At 39.2% G+C, this 17,731-nt stretch overlaps 2 protein-coding genes across 3 annotated transcripts in view; one reads left to right on the top strand and one right to left on the bottom strand.

Annotated features, from left to right (window-relative positions):
- gpm6bb (glycoprotein M6Bb) overlaps positions 1-8,522 on the top strand; it is a 29,106-nt gene extending 20,584 nt beyond the window's left edge. Inside the window, exons 2-7 of one of the 2 annotated variants that reach the window (XM_080903558.1) lie at positions 2,119-2,305; positions 3,015-3,171; positions 3,259-3,427; positions 4,040-4,113; positions 4,229-4,294; positions 6,527-8,522. In XM_080903558.1, coding sequence (XP_080759684.1) covers positions 2,119-2,305; positions 3,015-3,171; positions 3,259-3,427; positions 4,040-4,113; positions 4,229-4,294; positions 6,527-6,676 — 803 coding nt within the window. In that variant the 3' untranslated portion in view covers positions 6,677-8,522. Of the gene's footprint in view, positions 1-2,118; positions 2,306-3,014; positions 3,172-3,258; positions 3,428-4,039; positions 4,114-4,228; positions 4,295-4,706; positions 5,916-6,526 lie in introns of those variants that run through there. The other variant, XM_080903559.1, reaches the window with a different exon arrangement.
- Positions 8,391-17,722, bottom strand: ofd1 (OFD1 centriole and centriolar satellite protein). The gene is made up of 23 exons (XM_080903552.1): positions 17,623-17,722; positions 17,345-17,460; positions 16,170-16,373; positions 16,023-16,091; positions 15,898-15,925; positions 15,712-15,807; positions 15,482-15,618; positions 15,210-15,383; positions 14,727-14,833; positions 14,505-14,624; positions 14,012-14,085; positions 13,836-13,927; positions 13,476-13,665; positions 12,617-12,747; positions 12,366-12,477; positions 11,258-11,968; positions 10,907-11,063; positions 10,715-10,806; positions 9,857-9,976; positions 9,511-9,665; positions 9,214-9,390; positions 9,049-9,119; positions 8,391-8,801 (listed from the first exon to the last, which is right to left on the bottom strand). Exons 2-23 carry the CDS (start codon positions 17,438-17,440, stop codon positions 8,756-8,758), a joined length of 3,159 nt encoding a protein of 1,052 aa, XP_080759678.1. The 5' UTR covers positions 17,441-17,460; positions 17,623-17,722; the 3' UTR covers positions 8,391-8,755.
- Positions 17,723-17,731: the final 9 nt, after the last annotated feature.

Below are 17,731 nucleotides of genomic sequence, written 5' to 3'. Positions count from 1 at the left end.
ACTTTTCTCTCTGATATTCTCACACACGCCAATGGATGCATCGGGGGAAACTCGGGGTTCAGAATCTTGACATATGGACTGGAGAAGCCAGGGATTGCTCCAGTGACCTTCCCACTGGCAGCTGACCTATTCTGCCACCTCATCTACTGCTGCCTTTCTGTTGTTGGATGTTTACAGTTAACAGATACTCACAGACTGGCATAAATCCCTATTCTAATGAATGCACATATAAGAGCTTTCTTATCGTTTATAAGTATTAGCTTAAATACGAAAGCTAACTGGTGAAAACCAGCCCAAAGAACACTTTGCAGAAAAATGTGACAATTGCAATTCTACTGCAGAAATGAGTACGAGTAGACTGTGTTTTTTGGCTGGGGTCACCATGTGCTAAGCTTTAACATCATTCTGGGTGTGAGGTTATAGCTTTATGCTAGCTTGTTTTTTGTAGATCGTTGTAGAGCTGGTGTTGTGTTCGCAGCAGTGGATAGATTTGTCTGCCTGGGCACAATATTCATTTTACCATCATGCCATTATCCTGTTCATATCTATCTCCCTATGCAAATACTGAAATCTGATGATTGTAGGGCAGAGGGCATATTTGTTTTTGTTTTTTCCTTCTGATTAGCCAGTATAATTGATGAATTTGATTGAAATGTTAATATTGAAAAAAAAAATAGATCTGCAAACAGTGCTTAAAGAAATCAGGGCAACCATGTACCACACACAATATGGTGACACTATACCCAGTTTCCCCGAAGCATGTGTTGCATATATTGATACTGATACGTTCTAGGCAACATATGGTCTAAGACTGATGTATTTTTTGGAAGTTAATTATCCGCCAGTCCAATGCTACTGGTCAACTGATGTATTGGTATTATTTAATGGACATTGTTGTGAAGATAATTAATCATCTAAATGTAGACAGTGTTAATACAGTTTATACAGAATTGTTGTTTTGGGGACTTTGTGACAGTGCAGTTTGCTTATTGTTATTAACACTGGACACATAGCAACATGGACATGTGTCTGTGGTTACCTGACATATAAATCTAAAATTCCTTCTACATCTGGTTTGATGTCCAGAAAAATTTGACTGGTTAGCTGCTAAATATTTTACTGGTTTCATCAGCAAGTCACTAATCTGGTTAGTTGCTGCTGCTTGATGCCCAATGAGTGATCGGTACTGTAAAAACATTCTTTCTAACAGCGTTAAATGTATTAAATAAAGATGGGAAATCAGGCATAGGCCCAGGTGTGGGATTCAAAACATGAACAGACAGTGACCTGGATGTCCTGTGGCTGTACAACATCCTGTCATACACATGTGGATCTGATTGTAAAAAGGCTGCGGCTTGTTTGCGTTTTTCCACAGACAGTGTGTTGTGATGACTGGGCTCCGTTTCACAAGGCACAAGAGCACATAGGATCAAACAGACTCATCTAGGTCACTTCATTTCCCTCATGTTTAGCTGCCATTGATTTCCTTTAAAGCTTGATACACATGCATCGCCCTGACCTGCTGGATAGCCATTAGTGGCCTGTGAGTGAAGTGATGAATTGTCAACTGAAACGTTACAGCAGTGCAGATTTTAAAAAAAAACAACAAAAAAACAACCCCTCAGTGGCACCGAGCAAACTGTTCCTTTTCCTCATGTGCTTTGCATTGCAGTTGTTTTTGAAGGAAGTGCATTAACCACAAGAACATGTTTTGAAAGTTGTTTTGAACAGATGTGCTGGGACTGCCTGCACCATTTCCTTTTGTAGCAATGACGATGAAACATCGTTATTTAGAAAATTTAAATTGTAATTGATTACAAAATGATTGTGGCAGACCAGTAATAAGTTCAGAGTATGCGCTGCCTCTTGGGTAATGTGCCCTGGGATAGGCTTCATGGATGAATGGATGATTAATGTAACGAATCATCTCATAATTAATTTTTCTTTGATTCGTATTCCACAAGCGAAACACGCTCCCTTTTATGGAAGTGGGGTCTGATGCTGACATTAATTCATTTCATTGCCTTTCAAAGTGAAATGATTTGGAATAAAACATGATGCTGAATAACACCCGCTTTTCTTTCTTTCTTTCTTTTTTTTTTTTTTTTTTTTGCACAGGTTGCTTTGAGTGCTGCATCAAATGTTTAGGCGGCGTGCCCTATGCATCTCTGGTGGCTACGATCCTCTGCTTCTCTGGTGTCGCCCTATTCTGTGGATGTGGCCATGTGGCCCTCACTGGCACTGTGACCATCCTGGAAAACCACTTCTCCAAGGTCACCAGCGATAATGCCATGCTCACTGACATGTAAGTGGCCTCATACTCTGTGTGCTCTAAATAGCTGCATCAAATGTTTGCCAGAGTCTGACAGATGGATTACTTACTTGGCAGTTAGTCTGATTTTTTTTTTCTCTTTTAATATTATTTCCCCTTTAATATCAGATGTATTGTACGTCATGCTCACTGGTAAAAGTGTCTCTGCATAAGCATTGCAGTAAACACAAGTCCAAACCATAAGATGGATAGCGTTTTTAATGAGGTTGACTTTATGTAGGCTATTTTTAGATGACGTTGTCTCCCACATTTACCTTATCCATGAGAGCAGTCCTAATATGGACCCTTTTTTTTACAATGCAGTCCATTAGTCCTGACAATAAAAGACGAATAACATAAAACAGGACTGCACATATGTTTTGTGTTTGGGTGGATTTAGAGTGCACTGTTTAATTTAAGACGTCCTCAGTCTGTCTCTTGGTAGATGATTTGCAGAGACACGCATCACCTGTTGTCTCCACATTTGGGCTTATTGTCTGTCCACACTGAGAAACTGTCTGTCACAACAATAAAGATGAACCTTCTCTGTATAGAATACATGCATATGCATTGTATGGAACTATTTTTAGCTTCTTTTCTTTTTTTTCTTTTTTTTTTTAAAGGCCGGTTTTGGCCAACGTTTTGAAACTTATCCCAGCTTTATTGGCACAAATAAACTCATATGTAATATTTCCTTTAACAGAATACAGCTGATGCAGTATATCATCTACGGCATTGCTTCATTTTTCTTCCTCTATGGGATCATTCTGCTTGCTGAGGGTTTCTATACAACTAGCGCAGTCAAGGAACTGCACAGCGAGTTCAAGACCACCATCTGTGGACGATGCATCAGTGGAATGGTATGTAAATACCACACTTTTTTTTTTTTTAAATAGAGCACACTTTAAAAAAGGTTTAATGACACTGTGACATTCCTGTGTCTTTAGTTTGTGTTCCTCACATACATCCTGGGTGTGGCATGGCTTGGTGTGTTTGGCTTCTCTGCTGTGCCCGTCTTCCTCTTCTACAACATGTGGTCTACCTGTGCTGCCATGAAGTCTCCAATGGCCAACTTCACAAACATTGATTCCATCTGCGTGGATGCCCGTCAGTATGGTGAGAGAACAGCACTGTTTTTCTTCATTGAGATACTCAGTGAATAGCTTCCTGTTAGTATACAGACCAATACCGTATTATACACACCACTGTTACTCCTTATAAGAAAATCAGGTCTGTGTGGGGCCTCATTATCATTTAAAAGGTCCTACAAGGTTCATTTATGCAGTTATTTACAAGAAAAAGGTAAGAGGACAGTACTGATAAAAAATGAGCCAAATTTATTATTTTTGTTTTAGTCTACAAAGTTCAGACTAATAGACAAATAAATGCATAAAATAATATAGCCTACTTATACATACTCTCAAATGGCACATGATAACTATATAATTTATATATAATTTTAGGTAGGTTACCCCCAGTGTTATAATATGTTTCCATTATAACGTTAAGTGCACAAGTTGAGCCTAATGACTGCTGTCTTTGCAGTTCTTATGATGGTGAGGAAATCCTCATGTTTAAAGTTGAGCATGTCTCTGAAACACTGAATTGTTATCAGCTTAGTAGTACTGCAGCTCGGCGTTGTGTTTCTTAGGTTTGATCATGATTTGCATGAGACAAGGCTACTATTGGTTGCAGGTGTAAAGGTGCTTTTTAATTTTATGACAACAGGAATTATCCCGTGGAATGCCACACCAGGCAAGGCCTGTGGATCAACGCTAGGTGACATCTGCAACACCAATGAGGTAAGGCGTGCTTGTGCAAACATCACTCATCCCGGAAGTGGCACACAGAGCAGGGTGACATAGGATTCTGTTTATTGAAGACTAAACACTGTTAACGCTGCCTGTCTTTTTTCAGTTCTACCTGTCTTATCACCTGTACATCGTAGCGTGCGCCGGGGCAGGAGCCACTGTCATCGCTCTGGTAAGCTTCCGTTTGGTCTCTCCATCCTCACGTTTTAGTCCATCTTCACATGGTTTGTATTAGCAGGTCATGTGTCCAGTGCTTTTCTTCTCATTCCCATATGGTTAATGTAGCCAAACCAATGATGATAACATAGTCTTTTCGAAAGCTCCAACTTCATTTTGCTGTTTACCCTCAGCTTAGATGGACATGACCCTATTTTGAACAGTTGCTTTTTTGTGCCATGATTAGGATTCTTTTTTAGAAATGACACTTTAAAAAAAACTGTTAGAATTCTATAAAATTATACTTCATGATCTTTAACATTTTACTGCTGCAAACTTACTGGCCACTTTACTAACTTGTCACAATATTAGTGACGAGGAGGTCACTGGCATGTACTCTTACCACCTTTTCTGTTCTCTTCCACCAGCTGATCTACATGATGGCTACTACTTATAACTTTGCTGTTTTGAAGTTTAAGAGTCGAGAAGACTGCTGCACTAAGTTTTAAACCGTTTTAGGAACACAGTGCACCATTCAAGGCTGTGCTGAGTAGACACCGTTGCCACTGACAACAGTTGAACTAAAAAAAAAAACAACAAAATCTGAGAATAGAAAAAAATCAACATCTCTCCATTAGTAATCACAAGACATGTAAATAGCTGACTGTATACTTCTCTTAGCATTTGGTATCCAGGGATAATGCTCGTCTGAGGACACCTGATGAGAGTTGTCTTCAGAGTGGGATGATGGTGTTTAGTTGACTGGTTTGTTCTGCTTTCCTTTATACTTACTTATTGAAATATGTCACCAGCAGAATTTTTTTTTTTTTTTTTTTTTTTAAATAGAAATGTGCGCAGCTAGAAATCCACAATAGTGTTATTTATATTTGTAATTTGTGAAGGTGGTTTTGGCCTGCACAAACCACATGAGTAAGTTAGATTAAAAAAAAAAAGACACACATTAAGAATGCAGTTATTCACCTTCCATTAGCTGGCGAGCTTCAACTCCTGAGACACTTGTAAAACAAGTGTGCAGGTTTTAAAAAAGCTGCCATTCTGAGATCTGATAAATACACTAGACTGCACGTGGCTCATATAGACGTACAACACGTGGGCATCTGATGACGAATATTGAAGGTGTTCTCAGGCTTAATATTTTTTGATTGACAGATTAGCATTTTGGTGTGGATGGATTTTAGTACAAACAATCTGTAAAATGAGCTGTGATGGCGGCAAAAGTGCCTTGTCCTTGTATTTCTTTGGTTTATTTGCTTAGCCTTAAAATCTTTCAGAACCGATGTGTGAAACACGGAAAACCTTCAGTATTATTAATTTTTTGGGTCATGAGTTAGATTCTAAACTGAACTAAAATGTTTTATTCAATGTGTTATGCTGATGAGTATTACCACAACCAGCTGTGTATTGTAGAATTCAAAGTAACTGCACATATGGAAAGTAGCAGAAATAAAGGGTTAGGCCAGTACCGTGCATATAGATCTGCATGAGGCCCTATTACTCGGATTAATTCCATGTATTTTATAAAAAGAGAAATGATCCTATTTTAGAGTACAGTATTTTTTTTTTCTATGAGAGCTGATCCTGATATTTACCCCAGCTACGAAGTTGGCGTTTTGTTTCATACATTTTCCTTTATTCTTTCTCAAAGTGCCATTAAAGAGCCATTTGTTTTTATCTTAACACTGAGCCTGCATGCTTACAGTTTTCAGATACTTTGATCTGTTTATAGTTACTTATACTCCATATTTCATATATTTAAATTTCTCCTAAGTTTTTCAAAGACTGTAGCTTTTACTTTCTTTATAAAATAAACAATCTTTGTTTACAAAAAGAATCCCCACCTGGTCTATTTATTATATATCCTACAGCTCAGATTTGCAAATTTCAGAATCTTGTGCTTTGCACTAACCTAAGCTTTTACAGCTCTGCTCATTTTGCATGTACAGCCTCTCGCTATCTTCCTCCACTCATCACCTCATCTTTTAAGTGTCATTTCTGTAGTATTGTGTGTAGCGAGGTAATAACGCCGAGTATTAGTAATGATTGTAACAGCACTGTTACAATACCCGTAACATTTCTTTTTCCACAGTGTCCTTTTTTTGTTAAAAAAAAAAAGCATAACTTTACGTTCGTGTATGTCCGTAATGTACGTACTGTAGCTCTGACTCCTGTAGCTTGCTTTGCATCTTTGACATGCTCACCGGCCATCCACCTCACCCTTCTCTTCCAGATCCACTTCCTCATGATTCTCTCAGCAAACTGGGCCTACCTTAAGGATGCCAGTCATATGCATGCCTACCAAGACATCAAAATGAAGGAAGAGCGGGAGCTGCAGGACATCACCTCACGCTCAAAGGAATGCCTCAATTCCTACACATAAGGATATTTCAAGCTTACAATCCACACGCACACATACTTACAATAACAGACACTGTGGCCAACCACTGTGGGCCCTCTGGACCAAGGCAACTCTCAGCTAAAATAACATGCCAACTGACACTGTGCAGTACTAACCAGGCTCCTAACAGACTAATGCATCAGTGTTGCTTTCTGCACTAATTGTTTCACAACTGCTCTGTGAAGTTTCATTCATGCTAATTTTTATTTTTCATTTTCTGTAGGGAAGAGTGATCTGAGTTCTGATGTTCGTGTGTTTTTATAACCTTTGTTGTATTTTTTGCTGGTGAAGCTTGTGACATTGCACTATTCCTACACAGCACACCAGTGTTTCACAGTCTTGCTCGATCCTTCTTTAGTTTTCAGCTAAGGAAGATGAAACATTTTGGTTTTTGTTCTGTTTTGCAGATGTATTATACAAATGAACAGCCTTACATCCAGAGTTGTGCATCACACCATACTGACCTTTTTAGGGAAAGTAAACCAGATTCTTTTATAAAATAGCTGGTAATACATGCACTATAAATCTATAATCCTTGATGATTATGAATTTACTTGCATTTCCATCTCAGTTGGTGATTGTCTGAATGTTGTTCATTAGTTATGGATTTTTCCTGTACAGCTACTTAAGTCATAGCCTACATTACCTCTACCTCAGGTGAGCACTAGAGCCTATGGACAAACAATTCCCATTGCAAGGTGTAAAATAAACCAATTCCAGTTGTAAAAAGATGTCTCAAAGATATAGTAGATAGGTTTGTGTAGCTACACCCCCACACATGCACAACAGTTCAACTGATTCACAGTACTATAGACTTTGGATAATGCTACAAGAAAAACTTACTCTGACCTGTACGTATTCATTTAGGCACATAGGAGGGAAAAAACAAAAACATCAGTAATTGCCAATGAAGAGTTGTGATGGCTAATAATATAGCAGTGATTATCTGCGACATGCACAATATGATCAAAAATGACTTGATTTAACGGAAATCCTATTGATAAGCATAACTATGTCACATGTGTTTGTTACAATTTGAAAACAGAACTGAAGAAGTTCAGTTAAATTTATTACAGGTCAAATTTTTTCATTTCTTACCTTTTTTCACAATTTTCTATAATTGTATATTAATGTGCAATTTTCACAATGTTAAAATAACAACTTGTAATCTTTATTAGCTGAGTTACAGGGATAATTCGAGATGTTACTTTGTTGTATAAAGACGACCACTTCTGTGGTGACCTGTGATGTACAGTTATGTACACTGACTTCAGTAGTTGGCAGTGTTTGCCCATTTCCTGTTTTTCTAACAGAATATAAAGCTATGTAGCACATTAGTTATAGATCTTTTTTTAGGTTCTTTTAATCACTTGAGAAGTATACTTTATTGTTTTGTTGCCTGATAGTATGCCTGTATTTTCTATGTATGTCAAGGGCTTCCTCATGATTAACTGATACTTAACTTTCCAACTGTCAAGCAACAATTAGCCACAACAACAGTCCTTTAAACAGTTGTATAAAATTATAAATGGTAAATTCAGCCAAAGTATGAATGCCAGTGTTAAACAGTATCTGTTTGATACAGTGGTACAGACCCTACAGTGCTTTATGTAGGACTGGCAATAGGTGTGGTCGAGCGGATAGATGACAGATGTACATGAAGGTAATGTACGCCACATCTTGTCTTTGTATGTTGTGTTTCCTGTTAAATGAACCAAAAAAGTAAATACAAGGCTATCTATCAATCACCAGGAGGACAGTAATCAGTTAAAAGAAAACAAACAAAAACCATCCTGTCTGACTGGAAACCCCTTTATGAAACAACTTCACCGGCCTGTTGACTGTTTTTATGAAAATAAATAAAAATGTTTTTTTTAAAAACGTTCTTCCAATTGTGGTGCTTTTGTTCTTTGCATGATAGAATTGATTGGTATACAGATTTAAAAAATGCATTTATTTGAATTTCATACAAAAAAGAAAACATGTAGGACTGATAAGCAAATTCTTGAAATATCTGTTTTTATACACTTCAGATTATGATGCCACAAACTGATGGTCAGCTCACCAAAAATCATCATCTTCATCCTTGTGTGAATATGCTGCAATGCTGAGACAAAATTGAGTTTATTAGTGAAAGCCTCGAGGGACAGAGTTAAAAAAAAAAAAAAAAACAGTTTAAAATTAACAACATGAATCCAGAACAACAAAAAAAAAACCCTCAAGTATAAAGTACGACCATGATAAACCACAAAAGCAATTAAATGTTATTGAAAGAGGCTTATGTAAGTCCTGCACAGCTTTTGAATTAGAAAGCGGAAATAGTTTGTCTAGCCAAGTCAACGGTTTTAATTTACCTGTCTTCTTTATCCTCAGTCAAACTCTTGGCCTCTGGGCTTGCATATTCTGCCTCTTCTCTTCGAGAGCTCTGTAGAAAAAAACAATCCCAAAGAACTCCAGTCTGCATCGAGTCTCCTGTTTCATTTGTACAGAAGCCTCAGACAAACATGGATGCAACTTACCTGTGCATGTTGCTTCCCTCTTGCTTCCAAGACCATCTTCATGTATTTGTCCAGTGGATTTTCACTTTTAGACTCATTATATTTCTCTCCACTGATTTCTTCATCTACTCCTTTCTTAACCCCGGTTTCTTCTTCTTCTTCTTCTTCCTGTTTTGGATTTTCCACCTCTTGCAAAAGCTGATTAGAATGGGATGTTATCACATTAAACATTCATTTAAGGTCGCCTTTATGAGAAGTTTAGATAGTTTAGCTTATAAAAAGGATTTCTGCAGGAAGTGGGTCTAAGATAATCATTACCATCTCTTTCTCTAGTCGCTCAAGTTCTTGCAGCTCTCTCTCTCTGGCTTCTTCCTGCTCCCTTTGTCTTTTTTCTTCCCTTTCTTTCCGCTCTCTTTCCCACCTTTGTTCTTCATCTTCTTCCTTTTCAGATTCAACCAAACTTTGTGGGAGTTCTAGAAATAACATGAGTCATCCTTTGTCAATTTGATCCTTTGGGTTTAAAGAGCAGTTTACTGAAAATTGGCGGCAAAATGAGCCAACTGATTTTTACAGTTTGACTTATGATGTACAGTAAAAAAAGGCTTGTATTGTCATTGGAAGTCAAGAAAGATTATGAATCGTTGATGAGAGAACTAAGACTCACCCGTTTGGCCCTGTGAGTCTATTAGGTCTTTTGGGAGGTCTTGTGGGTGGGGGCCAGCAGGGGCCTCCTCGGAGAGAGGGACAGCAGTGTCCAGGAGAAGCTCTGGAATGTGGCCGGGCTCTGGAGGGAGACATGCACAAAGAGATCTTTTATGCCCCACCATAATGCAACAGGGCCAGAGGACCAGCACAGAATACATAATCAGCGGTCCTTCATCTTCACCATTGTGCAGGGCCACTGAAAGGCCAGTCACACACTCATTAAAAAACAGCCATCCAAAAATTCTAGGCCTCCATACTGGATACATTACACATTTTGTTACATTAGTGATTAAACACTATCAACATATAGTTAATCATTTTCTAGAAATATATTCTAGTGACAGATGGAGCAAACAGAAATTAATCACACAGCACACTTTTCAGCACTCGCATCATGCACAGCAGTCATGGAATTAAAATAAACAGCACATAAACTATGAGTGTTTATCCTGGGATACAGTGAAGATTTTCCAGTATAAGAGGAGAGCTATACTTCTACAATAGATCCCCAGGGAACTTGTCATCTCCACTGAATGTCTTGTAGCTAGTCAAACAGCATGAAGCACTACTATAAAAGAACTTTATGTTCTAACAGTTTAAAAGTTCCCCTTTGATCACAATTTATGGCCCAGAACCTCTTCCTCAACAGCAATGACGCGACCAGACTGCTGAAGCTCAAAGTCGGTTGTATGAGTCACGTACACTGCAAACATTGGCTTCAGAAATACATGACCACATTCTATTTGATTATGCTTTAAACAATAAGGGGAAAATACTAAACAAAAATCAACTAACAACAATGAACAACACTGAGTACCTGATAATCCTCCAGTGAGATCTTCAAGGCTTATCTTCTCAGGCTGTGGGGAAGACTCTGAGCTGGAGAAGACTTGCTGTAGCTTTGGTGGACTGAAGGACACAGTGGCAACATAGGCATTGGTATTCACTGTCTCATCATAAAATGTATGGGAAACACTGCACTGTCCTTGAAAGTGATGCCAGATGATACCTGGAATGGTCGCGTGCTGTGCTCCTGAGCTGAGGACTGCGAGGTGGACTGAGCTCGGAGGACAAGTCCTCTGAGGTCACCACCTCATTGTGGAGGGCAGGAGAGAGCTGCCTGTCAGACGACAGCTGTGGAAGCAGGACTGCAGACACGACTGGCCCTAACAGAAGGAAGGACTTAATATTAAAAAACACATCTGAGGTAGAAACGTGCTCAGAGACTGATGTGTAAAGATCTGGACAGACTGACCTGAATTTTCAAATAATTTCCATAGAAAATATACAGTTTACATGCATGTGTGCAGCATATAAGCACTGAGAACATAAATCATTATTCAGTTTTTTGACATATTACCTTCTGTAAGCTCTCTTTGAAGATTATTCTTGAAGGAAGATTGTGTTGTAGGGGATGGGTGCTTGGATAGAGCCAAGCTTTCATCTGGAGCGTTTCCATTTTTTAGGAACAAAGGCTCGGTCAGCGAATAGAGACTGTGGTCAACAAAACATGTGGCCTGTGGCTGGTTATGATCTTCTGAGAAGGTAACTCTTGATTGTGCAGATGGTAAAGTCTTTCTGGTGCCATTGGAGGGGGATTGGATAGACTGAGGAGACAGTGGTCTGTGTGAGATCTTTGGTTTGTGGGCTAAGTGACTGTGTGAACGGAGAGGGTCGTGTTTTCTAAGAGGAGAGTCAGGGAAATGAGAAGGATGTGGTTGTTGTGGGGAAAGAGGTCTTGGGGGAAGCATGTGTGAGATGGTGGAGCGCACTGCCCTCTGCTGGTAGTTCCTGTAAGCTTCCTCTAAAGTCTCAGCCTCCCTCTGCAGCTCCTTGATCCGAGTCTTAGCTTCAGCTACCAACTCCAAATCAGAATCTGGTACATCACTCCAAGGCGATTTGCTTCCTCCCAGATTGCCATCTATTTCACAAACATCATAACCCACCCTGGCCCTCAGCAGAGTTCTGTCCACATAGATGTCAGGAGGAACCAGCTTGTCAGCGCCGAGCTCTAGTACAGAGCGATCAACAAGAGATGGTTTGGGATTACGCAGCACTTCATTTTCAAGAGCTGCCGGGATCACATGAGTCGCACAAAAGGAAGAGAAAGGGGAAAGGCAAACACGATGAATGTTGAGTACTACTACAGAATACAATCCACCATGAAAAATCAGAAAACCCCCCCAAAGCTAATTAGAAATAATTACATGGGGCTACACCAGAAATAGGCAGTTAAGACTAGAGTGTTGATTTCTTTCTTGCTTTTACTCAGTTTTCTATAAAGACCATCAAAAATACAAATAAAAGGATGAATCAATATGTGCAATGTGTAACTGTGTACAGAACTGTATGAGCTAGAAAAGAAAGCAAGCCTGCTTATGAAAAGCAAAAATAAAGTCAACTGTACTTAAAGCAAGATCATCTGATGTGATTAGCCACATTAACAGGGATGCCACATCAAAGTGTACCTTGCTGAGTTTGGTGAAGCTGCATTTTAATGTCCTCAACATGGTTAGCCATCCACTGGGATTTCTCTTTACACTCTATCAGCTGAGCTTTGAACTGGGCACATTGCTCCATCTGCAGAAAAAAATGGACACAAAAGTGAACGACATGTATATTTTTTGATAACCAGAGATTTGAGGGCATACTGCGAACACAAATTCTTCAAGGTGAAGAAAAATTGTTTCCCACAGCAAGGAGCTGTGATGTAGCTGACCTCACTCTGGAGCTGTGCCTGCAGCACCTGTTTCTGGTTGTCAAATTCTTCCGCATCCAATCTGCGAGCACTCTGTAGCCTCTGAAGCTCCAACTGCAAGGATAGTTGCTCTTTGGATGGTTTGCCCAAATCTGAGACAGGATATATACGACTTAAAACATAACATAAAAGTACAGCTCATTTCCCCCAATGCATTTGTCTTCAGTGGGAAAACTGTCAGATGAAAAAGCATCTGGTTTTGTATGGAGCAGTTCTTGACCAGCATGACATTACAGCACATGGGGCCCATTATCATGTCACTGCCTTTTGTTAGCATTGAGGAGAGAGGCCCACTGCTCCTTTGCCCCATCTTTAGACAAGATGAATACTGTAAGCCTCAGAGAGAGGTAAGATTTTCTTTGCCATGGGTAAAAGGACCTCTGTCTCTGCTCCCATTCACTCATCCCCCTTTCCTCATTGGCTGTCTGCAAAGCTACAAACAAGACACAGAGGCCCTACTTTGGCAGGCGAGACACATTCAAGAAGACTCAGCTCAGCCAGAGGCAGTGGGATAAGACTACCAAAAATGCTTCACAGTACACTGCACCTTACACAGTTCACAATGAGCCTATACTCATGCACTCTGAATGCAACACAGGAACTTCAAGAACCTCGCTTATGGCAAAGACTGCAAATATTCAGACTTACCAAAACTAGGATTGCATTTTAGACACAATAAATCTGGTTATATAGTCCCAGGCTATAAGATAATCAGATGTGCATTATTATAAACAGAGTATGCCTGATTGTGTTTTTCATGTTTTTAACTGAATAGGGACACTCTCCTGGTAGACACTCGAGAGCAACCACCACTCTCTACCTGCATGAAGAAGCCGTTTCTCCTCTTGGGCCTCCTCCAGCTGTTTCTTTAGCAGCTGCAGCTGCCCCTGCAGCTCTGCTTTCTCTTTTGTTAAGCGGGGGTAGTCACTCATGCTCTCCATTCTTTCCCTTAACAGCTCCTTCTGTTGAGTCAGCAGAGAAATCTGCTGCTGTGCTGTGTCTAACTCGATCTGGAAAAACAATCCCGCGAGGGATATTAAAAGCATGGGAACCGAATCGCACTGGATGGCATGCATTTATCACAGAATTAAACTGAATGCTAATATAATTATTTATCATTTTGCCTCACGTCCACTGAAAAGGGTGAAGTTAACAAGGATGGATGGATTTGGGTCTTTACCTGCAGCCGCTTCAGCTCTGAGCACGTTTTACTGTGGTCCTCCAATTTGGCATTAATTGCAGCTGACTCCTTTTGGATACGGACAGTTTCCACTGAAAAATACAAAGATGTGAAAGCAGACAAAGCACAGGCAACAGAAAATTGGTCATAAATCCTTCACTGACTGACATACTTGCCTTTGTTTCTGTTCTCACTTTCTGTGAGCTTTTCTGTTCTCTTGATGTAGTCCTCCTTTAGTTCAAGCTGATACCTGATTTAAAGACAAGATGAGACATTTAAAAGCAGGACTAAAACTAAACAGTACAAGACAATGTGACTTGTTGTTCTTTCTACATTACACAAAGCAAATACTCGACCTAGTGATCAACTACAGATTTGCAAAAGCAATGTTGTCCTCTGTCAAATACATGGTAAAGTCCTCTTGTGTATGTTACTCTATTAATTGCTGTTGCTGCTGATAGCTCTATTCTTTTGATAAAAAGAAAATCACTTAAGTTAAATAAAGGCTGGTACATTAATTAACTCAGTGTCATTGAGATATATTTACTGCTTTATTTAGCAGGAAAATATTTGAAATTCACCAACAGGATTACTGTATTGATTTTTATGTCACAGATAATGATGATAATGTATACTGTATAGTATACACACAGTACTGACAGCAAGTACCTGGAAAGTTCATTCTTCAGCTTCTGGTCATACGTGTCCTCCATGGTTTTCACAGCCAGTTCTCTCCTCCTCAGCAGTTCTTCAGCTGTCTTGATCTTCTCCTCATGGATTTGACAAGTCCTATTACCATAAAAAGACAACAGCAATAACTATGAACCTGTGACCACAATGGAAGAGTGCAGCATCATTTCACTCAGATAAATAGTCATAAAAAATTCTTACTTTTCGAAGGCTTCTCTTCTCATCCTCAGCTCATTTTCTCTGCTACGTAGTGTTTCAATTTCCTTCAGCACTGACTGTCTCTCAATGTATAAGTTCTTTTCTTCAATCTATAGAGAAGCGAAGTGGAAATAAGAGATAATTAGTCTATCTTAAATTTAAGGAGAAATAATTTGAATGTAAACTGTAATGCTCAGAACCACCCATAATCAAATTGCAGTGGGATATAGAAGCCTGATGCCAAATCATACATACAGCTCAGGAAATGAGCAGCAAGGTTTGAGGACTGAGAACAATTTAAAAAGATCAAGTGATAGCCAGTAAAAGAAAGTTAGGTAAGAAGGCCAGAATCCTCAAACTGACACCAGAACTTTAAGGTGATATTATTAGTAAAATATTCATCTGGGTGTCAGACCTTTGAAATCTTACATTACATGTTCAAGGTTTATATGAGAAAAAGAGCACCTCATTGTAGCAGCCATTTACCTCTTGCTGTTTTTGCAACCGATCAATAGCATTTTTCTCTCGCTCCATCAGGGCCTTTGTCTTCATTTCATAAGTCCTCTCCAGCTCCTGCTTCAGCCTTTCAAATTCTTTATGAAATTTGGATTTTTCTTCCATCCTCACCTTGGCAATTTCAACTTCTTTAAAATGTTCTATCTACAAAAGAAGATGAAGAAAAAAAGACAACATTGAGGCGACCCAACCTGGAGGAAAACTATGTGACCAAATAAACCATGTTTGTTACGAGTGTGTACCTTTAAGTTCATTTCTGTTTCCATCTGCACTTCAATGTCTTTTCTATACGCAGACAGTTTTGACTGTAATGGAAACACTTTGTCCTCATTGTACCCCAAACCCTCGTATTCCCGATCTATTGTTTTCATCTTCTCTACTGTGAATGGAAAGACAGGGAGAACACATTAAAACTCTTTGTTGGAGGGCATGAATATAAAAAGGCCAGTCACCGTCAGACATCAGTTCATACCAAGAGACTCTCCATAACTTGTCTGAGTGTCGGCATCGTGGCACAGGTTCCGAGTATAATGATCTGTTAGCTGTGTTAGAAGGCTGATCAGGAACCCTGGTAAATAAAGACATAATAAATCACTGGAGAGACTCTCGAACAAAAGCAGTTTTATTAGAAGTAGAAGGAACAGGACACTGTACATACCCCTATCATGGTTTTCTTTATTTGAAGACTGTAAGAAAATAATAATGGCGCTTTTATTAGTAATTACACTATGTCTTAATACTTATATCAAAAAGATGTTCGAGGTTCAAAATAATTATAAATACCAATGACTTGTAAAGGTTTGATTCAGGGCGTATTTTAAGAAGCTGAAGAAGGTCTTCTTTTGTAAAAACCTGTAAAAGTAGATCAGAGACCTTCATCTCCATCTTCTTGACACCTCAAGCTACATGTACATAAAAAGTCATACACACCTTGTCTTTAGATAATCCGCTTTCAGGATAGAACACAGAAAGTGTGTACTCATACCCAGAGTTCTGGAGATGATCTGCCACTATGCTGTTACAGGCTGAAACTAAAATGGGTTCATGTTTCACATGTGCTGGCCTGGGAACTGGTTCTTGGCCTGCCAAAGCTGGGTACTTTAACTCCTGGATGAGCTGATTTCGCAGCTGTGCCTAAATAAGATCCGAATAGTCAAAGAGAAGGATGAAGACCAAACACTGAACATTGCTACAGTGCTGTGAAAAAGTATTTGGCCCCTTTGATTAACTGTAATTTAACACCTTTTTTTGTAAAGTCGAGCTCAATTTCACTATCCACACCCTGGCTGATTACTGGCAGACCTGTTGAATCAAGTAATCACTCAAACAGAAGCTGTCTCACAAAGTGAAGTAAGCTAAAAGATCCCAAAAAGCAACACATCATGCAACACGCTATCAGTGTGGAAAGAGTTACATCACCACTACTAAAGCCAGTCTCACTATCCAATTGTTAGAGCTATAAAAAGTGGTGACCTTTCTGAAGAATGCCCTGCCTACCAGAATTACTCTAAAAGCAAAATGACAACTCATTCAAGATGTCACTGAGTTCCAAGGAGAAAACCACTGAGCAAAAGGCTCAGCTCACATTTGCCAAAAAAAACGTATTGATGATCCTCAAGACTTTTGGAGAAAGCGGAATAATGAGACGAAAGTTTCACTTTTTGGAAGGTTTGAGTCCCATTACATCTGGCTTAAAACTAACACAGCATTTCATAAAAAGAACATCATACCAACAGACATGGTGGTGGTAGTGTAATGGTCTATGATCTAGAAAGTCCTGAAGGAAAATGTCTGGCCATCAGTTTATGCCCTGAAGTTCAAGCACACCTGGGTTATGCAGCAGGACGATGATGAGAAACCTGCCAGGAAGTCCACCTCTGGATGCCTCAAAATAATGCCAGATGAATGTTAAATTCTAATTGCTTTGACATAACCGTAAACAGTCCATAAATGCTTAAAAACCTTTCAATGTGGATGAATTTAACAATTGTGCAAATAAGAGTGCACTATAAGTCCTCCATGGTGATGTGAAAGAAATCGAGAAAGGCAAATACTTTTTCACAGCAATGTATAATAATAACAGCACCGTTATTAACATTGCTTACCTTGAGTGTATCAAGAACTCCTTTACTTTTAAAAGTCTGATAGAGTCTTTTCCTCAGCTCGTCAGGGGATAACGCATCTTCCTTAGAGGAGGACATAGCTGGGATCTTTGCGAGACCTGACATAAAACAAACAGAAGCAGACAATTGGACGACGAGTGTGAGAATAAAAACCTTCGCTTTCAAAAACTTTCCCAAGTATTATTGGTTGTTATCAAAATTGTATTCCTCTATCTTCGCAACATGTGCACCATGTGTATCTTAAGAAGAAGAATACTCACCTGCCTGACGACCACAAACCTTCGCGTCTCTTTTCTTGTTCTTGAAACATTTAAATCCACCGTCAACGGAAAAGCTTGGTTCCGTGCATGCGCATAATTATGACGTCAC

This window comes from Rhamphochromis sp. 'chilingali' (assembly GCF_963969265.1).
Source record: "Rhamphochromis sp. 'chilingali' genome assembly, chromosome: 14".
NCBI lineage: Eukaryota > Metazoa > Chordata > Actinopteri > Cichliformes > Cichlidae > Rhamphochromis > Rhamphochromis sp. 'chilingali'.
Note: the sequence above shows the minus strand (reverse complement) of the source record. Positions and strands in the feature narration are given on the sequence as shown.

Bases quoted from the DNA above. Each gene is read 5' to 3' on its own strand.
- ofd1 (XM_080903552.1), bottom strand. From the start codon at position 17,440: ATGTCCTCCTCTAAGGAAGATGCGTTATCCCCTGACGAGCTGAGGAAA. The intron at 16,374-17,344 runs GTAAGCAATGTT...GATCTTATTTAG, and splicing joins GAGTTCTTGATACACTCAAG to GCACAGCTGCGAAATCAGCT. The intron at 9,391-9,510 runs GTAATGATTATC...CATTCTAATCAG, and splicing joins AGCGACTAGAGAAAGAGATG to CTTTTGCAAGAGGTGGAAAA.